The sequence below is a fragment of the Gopherus flavomarginatus genome, chromosome 21 (assembly GCF_025201925.1).
Source record: "Gopherus flavomarginatus isolate rGopFla2 chromosome 21, rGopFla2.mat.asm, whole genome shotgun sequence".
Classification (NCBI taxonomy): Eukaryota; Metazoa; Chordata; order Testudines; family Testudinidae; genus Gopherus; species Gopherus flavomarginatus.
Window position 1 is genome coordinate 1,650,076 of NC_066637.1, and position 9,947 is coordinate 1,660,022.

The 9,947-nt window shown below is 40.3% G+C and overlaps 1 protein-coding gene across 2 annotated transcripts in view; it reads left to right on the forward strand.

The window, feature by feature from the left end:
* KLHL21 (kelch like family member 21) overlaps positions 1-7,042 on the forward strand; it is a 28,226-nt gene extending 21,184 nt beyond the window's left edge. For both annotated transcript variants that reach the window (XM_050931591.1, XM_050931593.1), the window contains exons 4-5: positions 2,833-2,905; positions 4,916-7,042. In XM_050931591.1, coding sequence (XP_050787548.1) covers positions 2,833-2,905; positions 4,916-5,209 — 367 coding nt within the window. In that variant the 3' untranslated portion in view covers positions 5,210-7,042. The remainder of the gene's footprint in view (positions 1-2,832; positions 2,906-4,915) is intronic.
* Positions 7,043-9,947: the final 2,905 nt, after the last annotated feature.

A 9,947-nucleotide genomic window follows, 5' to 3' on the forward strand; every position in this document is an offset into this window, starting at 1 on the left:
TTATTTATTTCACCTTCCTCCTATTTCGACAAACTCTGTTGCTATTGCTTTGATTGGAATAAGCAGATCTTGTTATCTCTGTCATCACTAGATTGCTTTTCATAGATTGCAAAAGACACGGTAGTTCTTGGAAAATCAGTAACAATGTCTGAAAAATTTAATACTCGGTTCTAATTGTCCTGGACTCACTTTTCTTCTCTTTCAAATTTTTAACTTTAATAAAAGGACTTTATAGCCAGACACTGAATTATCCAATAGAAGATGTCTATACCAATTGAAATGGATCCTAATACAGTACACCTCTACCCTGATATAATGTAACCCGATAGAACACGAATTTGGATATAACACGGTAAAGCAGCACTCCAGGGAGGCGGAGCTGCGCACTCCGGTGGATCAAAGCAAGTTCGATATAACACGGTTTCACCTATAACGCAGTAAGATTTTTTTGGCTCCTGCGGAAAGCATTATATCGAGGTAGAGGTGTACGTAGTTTGTACTTTAAATTCAATTAACTTAGTTTTTGAGACTGATTCAGTTAAAATAGAAGTACAAATTAATTAGTGGTTGAATTAAGTAGAAGATTCTGTATTCTTAGGTAGTCTTCCAACTTCATTCTTGATAGGACTTTCTTGGATTTACTTTAAGCACTGCTGTGACTGCCCTGAGGCAGTCTCCATATTTGTATGCCAGCAAATTGCATTTCTGTGTCACAATAATCCCTCACCTGTTGCTGTCACACTCCTGACTCATGAGTGGAATGGGTAAAAGAAGCCTTGTGGGATTATAGTGCTGCTGTCAGTTCTTCCATTACAGACCTCTCTCCAGCCTTTATTCACCCCGCTGTCCACCTCACCTCGGTCTAAAATTGGCACTGGCTGAAGTCTCAGTCCAACATGGATCCTTTCAGGGTTAATTTTAGGTGGGGAAAGATTTAAGTCACCCCAGAATATCAGTTATTTTTCTAAAATGTTCTTGTGCACTCATATCACCAAAGCCAGATTATTTTATCCGGTACAAATTTGCAGGAAGTTTATCTGTAGTGGGACCCAAAAGTGCACATTTTGAAAATAAATAGATTTAAATAACATGTTTAGGATTGGCCTGCAACTATCAGCATAGCACAGTTGTGCTTCTAGGTACTATTTGTAATACAAATAATTTTGCATTCTGTCTTGGGCAGGCACCACAGCTGAATAACCATGGAGAAGTTCATAGAATCATGGAATCATAGAATATCAGGGTTGGAAGGGGTCTCAGGAGGTCATCTAGTCCAAACCCCTAATCAAAGCAGGACCAATACCCCAGCTAAACCATCCCAGCCAGGGCTTTGTCAAGCTGGGCCTTAAAAACCTCTAAGGAAGGAGATTCCACCACCTCCCTAGGTAACCCATTCCAGTGCTTCACCACCCTCCTAGTGAAAAAGTTTTTCCTAATATCCAACCTAACCTAAACCTCCCTAACTGCAACTTGAGACCATTGTTCCTTGTTCTGTCATCTGCCACCACTGAGAACATCTTAGCTCCATCCTCTTTGGAACCCCCCTTCAGGTAGCTGAAAGCAGCTATCAAATCCCCCTTCATTCTTCTCTTCTGCAGACTAAATAATCCCACTTTCCTCATAAATCATGTACTCCAGCTCCCTAATCATTTTTGTTGCCCTCCGCTGGACTCTTTCCAATTTTTCCACATCCTCCTTGTAGTGTGGGGCCCAAAACTGGACACTACTCTAGATGAGGCCTCACCAACTCTGGCTAGAGGAGAATGATCACGTCCCTCGATCTGCTGGCAATGCTCCTACTTATACAGCCCAAAATGCCATTAGCCTTCTTGACAACAAGGGCACACTGTTGACTCATATACACCTTCTCATCCACTGTAATCCCTAGGTCCTTTTCTGCAGAACTGCTGCCTAGCTATTCGGTCCCTAGTCTGTAGCAGTGCATGGGATTCTTCCATCCTAAGTGCAGGACTCTGCACTTGTCCTTGAACCTCATCAGATTTCTTTAGGCCCAGTCCTTTAATTTATCTAGGTCCCTCTGTATCCTATCCCTATCCTCCAGCGTATCTACCACTCCTCCCAGTTTAGTGTCCTCTGCAAACTTGCTGAGGGTGCAGTCCACGCCATCCTCCAGATTATTAATGAAGATGCTGAACAAAACTGGCCCCAGGACCGACCCTTGGGGCACTCTGCTGGAAACCGGCTGCCAGCTAGACATGGAGCCATTGATCACGACCTGTTGAGCCCGATGATCTAGCCAGCTTTGTATCCACCTTATAGTTAATTCATCCAGCCCATACTTGGTTGTAGGCAGGGGAAGACAGAAACATTGCTTGGATGTTCTGGGCTCATTCTGCCTCAGTGTATGGTTCACTGCACCCAACTAGCTGGATAATCTTTTCAAAATCAGAATTTTTTGTTTTTTAAAGTGCAGTTTTGACTTTGGAGAAGCAGAGTAGTGCTAGTCACGTTCTTTGGACAGAAGCGCCAATTCACAAGTAATGAGACTTCCTATGCATAATGATGCATCCCACTCGTAGTCCATAGCTCTTCAGCCCCTGGGGCTATGCAGATGCATTGATTTCTGGGCTGGCCATTGATGCTGCATCGTAGGAGCCACATATAGGAGTTTGGAGTGTGCACCATAACTCATGTCTTAGTGCAAGTGCAATTTGATCAGTGTGCACATGAGTTTGTGGATGTAACCAGGTGGAAGCAAAAATGCTTATGTAGCACTTCAGGCACTTCCTTGGACTATTTTCACCTGTGCTTGATGAAATGGGGGGAGCCTTTATAGCTCTCTGAAGAGTGGTTTCCTTTTTTCTTTTACAGAGATGACTCTGCTGAAGTGGATGTTTACAGTCCAATGAAGAATGCATGGGACAAAATCCCTCCTATGCTCCAGGTAGGTTGACAATGAGTTCATTTTAAAAACTGCTGGAAACAGTTCCTTTGGATTATAACCTTCTTGGGGCAGGGGAGTGACTTAATTATTTAAGAACTGTTACAACACAAAATAAACTAAGTGAATGCTAACAGTATGTTCAGCCATGTACAGCAAAAGGTAGTCCTTATTTCAGATCGCTTGTAGTTTAGATGACCAATAGAGAACAATGAAGGCTTGTCTACACTGTGCATTAGTCCACTCTAGAAAGGTATAAACTCCAGTGCACACTAGGGTGTCATGCACTAGCTGGCCTGCACTAGAAGTTCCCTAGTGTGCATTAATGTAGTATACAATACTACGTTAATGCACCAGGGAACTTTTAGTGTACACTAGGAGGGTCCAAGTGGGCCAGTTAGTTTGTGACACACTATTGTGCACTAGAATTTACACCTCTCTAGTGTGTACTAATGCACAGTGTAGACAAGCCGTAAGTGCCCAAACCATCATGTGGTGCAGCTGCATAGGTTAGCAGAGATCTTTGTTTGTATCTTGTTGTTTTGTGGTTCTTGAATTATAGCTCCTTTAGTTGGAGTTAATGCTGCTGACCCTTTGGCTGGGACTTGTCAGTTCTGTTACGATCGTGTTGGCATGGTGGTTGGTGTCACTTGCTGGGGCCTGTGAGCACTATACCTGTTCCAGAGCAGCAATTGCCAGCAATAGCAGAGGACCCACACATTTGGGACTAACTGCTAGGCTAGAGATTAGTGTATCCACCTAAATGGGCATAATCCTAGAAAGGTAGGATTGGAAGGGCCCTCGGTAAGTCATCCAGGCCAGTGCCCTGCACAGAGGCAAGGCTAAGTTTTATCTAGAGCAGGGGGAGGCAACCTATGGCACACGCGCCGAAGGTGGCACACGAGTTGATTTTCAGTGGCACTCACACTGCCTGGGTCCTGGCCACCGATCCTGGGGGGCGGCTCTGCATTTTAATTTAATGTTAAATGAAGCTTAAACATTTGCAAAACCTTATTTACTTTACATACAACAGTAGTTTAGTTATATATTATAGACTTATAGAAAGAGACCTTCTAAAAACGTTAAAATGTATTACTGGCATGCAATACCTTAAATTAGAGTGAATAAATTAAGACTTGGCACAGCACTTCTGAAAGGTTGCCGACCCCTGATCTAGATCATCCCCGACAGGAGTTTGTATAACCTATTCTTAAAAACCACTAGTGATGGAGATTCCACAACCTTCCTAGGTAATTTGTTCCAGTGCTTAACCACCGTGACAGTTAGCAAGTTTTTTCTAATGTCCAACCTAAACCTGCTTTACTGCAATTTAAGCCCATTGCTTCATGTCCTTTCCTCACTGGTTAAGGAGAACAATTCCCTGGGTTGTCCTTGTTCCCCTTTTTACAGATAGGCACTATATTTGCACTTTTGCGGTCCTCTAGGATCTCTTCCATCCTCCATGTGTTCTCAAAGATAATTGCTAATGGCTCTGAGATCTCTTAAATATTATAGGATGTATTTCATCAAGCCCTGCTGGCTTCAAGATATATAACTTGTCTAAGTAATTCTTCACTTGTTCTTTCCCTATTTTAGCCTCAGATCCTACCCCACGTACACTGATATTCACTCTGTTGGTTGTCCAGTCACTGATAACTTTTTTGGTAAAAACTGAAACAAAAAAGGCATTTAACACTGCAATCATTACTGTGTTTTCTGTTATTGTCTTTCCCTCCTCACTGAGTAATGGGTTCTTGATCTTCCTCTTGCTTCTAATGTATTTTTAAACAGTTTTCTTGTTACACTTTAAGTCCCTATCTAGTTTTATCTTGTTTTGTGCCTTGACTTTTCTGGTTTTGTCCCTACATGCTTCTGTTGTTTTTTGGTATAGTCATCCTTTGTAATTTGACCTAGATTCCACTTTTTGTATGACACTTTTTTGAGTTTCATTTCTCTGAAGAGCTCCTTCTTAAGCCAGGATGATCATCTCTAATACCTTGTTCTTAATTGTAGGTTCATGTTGGAGGGAGCTTGGCTGTGCTTGGTGGGAAGCTCTATGTCTCTGGTGGCTACGATAACACATTTGAACTTTCAGACGTATTGGAAGCTTATGATCCAGAAACTCGAACATGGAGCATAGTGGGACGGCTGCCTGAACCCACCTTCTGGCATGGAAGTGTCAGCATATTCCGACAGTTTATGCCACAAACTACACAAGAAGACGACAGTATCACTCTGGATAATGCCATTAACCTAAACAGGCAGCGCCAGAATCTTCATAATCAGAATCTTAATGAGTTACGTTAACAGTAGAAAAACTTATCTCTGGCTTGAAGTGAATTCATTACAAATAACCAGTGTCACTTTGGGGGAGGGCAGGAGGCAAACTGGTGCTTGGAAACTCTGAAATGGATTGATCAGTAATTGCAAGTAGGGAGGAAGTAAAAACCCTGAAAGATTAAAATGTTGTTGTAGAGAGCATAGTTGGCAGAAAGTTAGAGGTCTCTTTGGGTGCAATGTCCTTCAGCACTTTTCTGTGGATGGAGAAGGTGCAGCATTAGCCACAGAAAAGCTCTGATAAGAGAACTCTGGGCAAAACAGATATTTTTTAAAAAATCACTTGTTACTTAAGCACCAATATTGCTCTTCCAGGCAGCACTGTGTAGCTTTTGATCAGACAGCTTTCACTAGTACTCTGCAGTCAGCATCTTTCCACATCATAACACTTTATATTTGCCATCAAATTCAGTTCTTTGTGGCAGTGTTTTGTGGAAACACAGAAAATAGGGAGGACTGAAGTTCGCTAATTCCAGAGGCTCTCTGAAAGGGGAGAGATTGGTTTGGTAAGATATACCTGCAGATCTAATGCTCTGCTCAGTGCTCCAGAGGAAGATAGATCTCTTGCCCAGGTCCTTGCCAATATGATCTGAGGGAAAATTCCACCCACAGAGTTTGGGTTCATTATAGATGTGCAGATATGAGGATATAAATACCTGGCTCTAAATATGCTGAGAGCCACCATAAACTTTAGTCACTCTTCATGCTTTCATGAAGAACCTGTTAAATTGCATTTGCATAAAAAGCTCAGTGCAAGGATATTAAGGTTGAGAGTCATGAAGTTTGAAATTTCCCTCCGCCGCAACCTTAAATGTGTGATAAATTAATTGTTAAAAACCCCTACGGCACTGTAAGTTTTTATACAGAATTTTCATTACCCCAAGCAGCTTGTGCTTTTATTGGTCCTTACGAGGAAAATGTTTCTTTAGAAACTTTTCATTTGAAAAATGATTCACATATTTAGATTGAGTGAAATGTCAAATACATTTCAATTTTTTTTTTTTAGCAAATATTCATCTGAGAAGAAGAGTCGGGGAAGACTTTAGGGGCTGGGCGCTCATGTCAAAGATCTCTTGGAGAAGAACATCCTTCTCCATCGACGTTCAGATATGAATAACATTTTTGTTTCTATTAAACTGTTTAGCCTGCAGTTGAACTTGGCAGAAAAATCTCTGCAGTATGGTCTTGCCTAGTGAGGTTATTTGCTATTTATTATTGATGTTCCATAAGCTCTAAAGACTTTAACTTGACTCTTTTTATATAAAGGATGGCAAAATTTGTGCTCGATTGAGCAGCTAGGTCCTGGATAGTAGTTGGGGACACTGTAAAATGCAGAAGGTGTATTCTCACTATTTAGACACTAAGGAAGTAGATCAGAGTGGTATTTTTAGGGGAGAACTTATTTAAAGGGAGGAAATAAAGAAGAGCTTCCTTGGGAACTGTCCCATGGATTTGAGCAAAGTAATTTATTACACAGTACACCTCTACCCTGATATAATGCAACTTGATATAACACGAATTCAGATATAGTGTGGCAAAGCAGTGCTCTGGGGGGGTGCACTCCAGTGGATCAAAGCAAGTTTGATATAACGCGGTTTTACCTATAACATGGTAAGATTTTTTTGGGTCCTGTGGACAGCATTATGTTGGGGTAGAGGTGTATTTGGTATATAGAAAAATAATTTTATGTTGCTTCAAACATTCATGATAAAGAATGGTGGCTAAGCCAAGGTAAATTTAGAGTTTATAAACGGATCAATTTGCTGAGTGATAGAACCTAACGTTATTATTACTCATTCATCAAAATAACAACTTATTCATCAAAGTCAAATAAAGCAGCTGTTGGAATTTTTGAGCAATTGGTAAATGCTAATCAGGGCCTTTAGTTAGTGCATAGAGACTGAATTTTGTTTAGATCGCTATTTGCTTTTGTAATCAGTAAGTTCTGCTTTCAGACTTAAGTGATCTGGCAGGCTTAATTTTACTTCCTGTATTTAACCTAAAAGCACATTTCACTGGAAGAGGAAATTTCCTGCTAATTCCTTGATTTGAGTGTCTGGCTGTTCCTACAAAGCTCTTAAATTTCAAAATGCAGCATAGTCTAGTTGAAAACAAGCATTAATGTCCTTTAGGAAAGAATGATGACGTGAAATAGTGGGTGAGATGGTAGCTCTGCATTTTTTCAGTGGGAAAACTGTATGAATTTAAACTTCACCTACATATGACAAACCCAGATATTCAATCTCTCAAATCTTTAGGCTTCTTCATTTGGAAGATGCTGTAGGATATTCTAACTCACTGAAATATCCTAAGTTCCCAACAGATAAAGCATTTTCTACAGCTCTTGAGTCTGTTCTCTCTACTGCAGACTTTCAGCAGAGATTCTTCCCGTTATCCTGAACTAGGACACTCGGACTTTGATAGGTTATTGACAGTGCCTTATCAGAATGTAGCTTGAGACAGGGTTATAGCGCAACTAGATTGTGTTGACAAACTTCAGTCTACCACGACTTCACAGTGGGTGGAACAAAGTCACTGTATAAATCCAACTTGATAGAGTTGGCAAACTTCAAATTCTGTTTTGTTTTGGAAACCTCTGCACATGTTGCCGGGAAGTCCTGGGGATCCTGCTTCAAAACCTCTTGCTAGAGCTTCATGTCATGAACATCAGTCTGCTGGCAAGGATGACTAGACAAGATGGTGGGACTCCTATATTAGGCAAAGGAGCTTAGACTGGTATGTCACACTTTGACCCTTGGTAGCGCTACCAGCTGGAAAGAATGAAAATCTCACTGAGTTTCCTACTTGGGAGTTGGGAATACCAATCAGTGGACCATTTGGTTATCTCAGTCAGGCTTTTAGTATCACAAATTTTGTAGTAACCAGTAGGAAACCTACAAAGAAAGGATAGTTCTGTTACGTATTCCCCTCTCCTGTAGCTCTTGTTTAGCTGGTATGGAAGCAAGAACATGGGATAGCTTCTTCTTTGAGGTTTTCAGCTCTATAAACATGTTTTTGTTACTGAAAATGTATTTTTTATATCTAGCTCCTGTGCTATTCTCAAGCTAATGTTAAGCAAGATACAGGGCTCATTTTGGTGAAGCTTGCCTATTTCCTTGGACAGATGCAGTGAATTGATGCAATTTCTTCACTTCTGGCTGTTGAATACTATGCCAACAAGCAATTTGTGTCCCCACAAAAGTTAAACTGAAACCTCAAGTCAGTCTCTCTTCCACTGAGCTTGTGCAATTATTGTAATGGGAGTGGTAAACACAACCATATTGTGCTCAAGAGGGTGCCAGTTATTTAAGACATGTTTTTAAGTCCATCTTAAGATGTGGAGCACTGCTGTCTACATGTTGTAATTTAGTATAACAATTTGCATAGTAAAATGGTCAAGTATTTATGCTGAACTATTAAAGTATATTTATGTAGAACATTCTCCTCCTGTAGTGCTCTCTGCTGGACCTATGTCACCTTGAAGTTCCAAAACCAGCTGAATAACTTTTGGTTTGTATTTATAACTTTTTTGTAGACTTTCATTGTGTCTAAACCTTTAAATACTGTTTAAATGCCATCCTTTGAAGCAAAGGCATTTTACATTTTGACAGATTTTTGAATTTTATTCTCATACTTTTGTTTTAAAAAACTTACTTGAAATGATCAAGCTAAATAAAACATGTCAAATGTAAAGGTTTTGGTCAGCTTTCAGTGACTGCAGGGAGGCTTCTAGATCTGATAATTAATTTTCCTGTGGTGGCTCTCTATCTGATGCATGTTTGTCAAATTAAATAGTCATTTTCCAAAGAGAAAACATTGAAGAGTAGTCTTACTTCACCCACAGAGGAAGTATGATCTAACAGTTCTCTTCCAAGCTATTTATTAGATACTATTAAGTACACTTACAACAAATCCCATTTTTGCCCCACTACCATTTTTAGAATGTTTCTGGCCTTCCTATCACAAATGAACTATGCTAAAATGTCTTCCACATGGCTATCAGTCTGAGTACTGCTAATAAAGCAGGCACTTACGCTGTTTTGCTGCCCTATATTGTCCCATTTTGTGACTTGAGTAATTTAGTATTCTAAGAGTGGCAGTTAACAATAACCAGAAAATCAAGGTACTGTGTATAGTGTCAATCAAGAAATACCCCTGGAAGCTAGTTCTCTAATCTGTACTTCATTATGGAATCTAATCAGCTACCTGTGAAATGCTCTAGCATCATGTGGTTGAATTCTGATACGTGCACTGACAAACTTCTTAAACTAAATCTGCTTCAGAGCCAAAGCGACTTTCAGCCACAGTCTGCAAAAGCTTTTTGTAATGGTAGCAGGGGATTCAAGTAATTGAAATTCTCAGTTCCCTTAAATTGCCTCACAGCTGATGTACTAGTTATCTGTTGCTGGAGAACTTCCTCTTAAATGTAGGAGCTTTGTCAACAGCTGTAGTGTTAAAGGACAGAGATAGTCATTAGAGTCTGGTATCCTTAAGCACACAACATGACTTTTCACAAGCTGTGCAGACAGCCCTCAGTGTAAAAAGTTGACCCTGCCTATCTTAGTGATACAAGCCCTATAGACAAAGTACTGCTAGATTGTAAAGTTGCTCATCAGTCTCCTACCACAACCGTTAAACATCTGAGAACTTGCTTTTTTTTGGTGGGTTTTTACGTGATGCATCCTTTTGTTTTTGGAATTAGTAACTC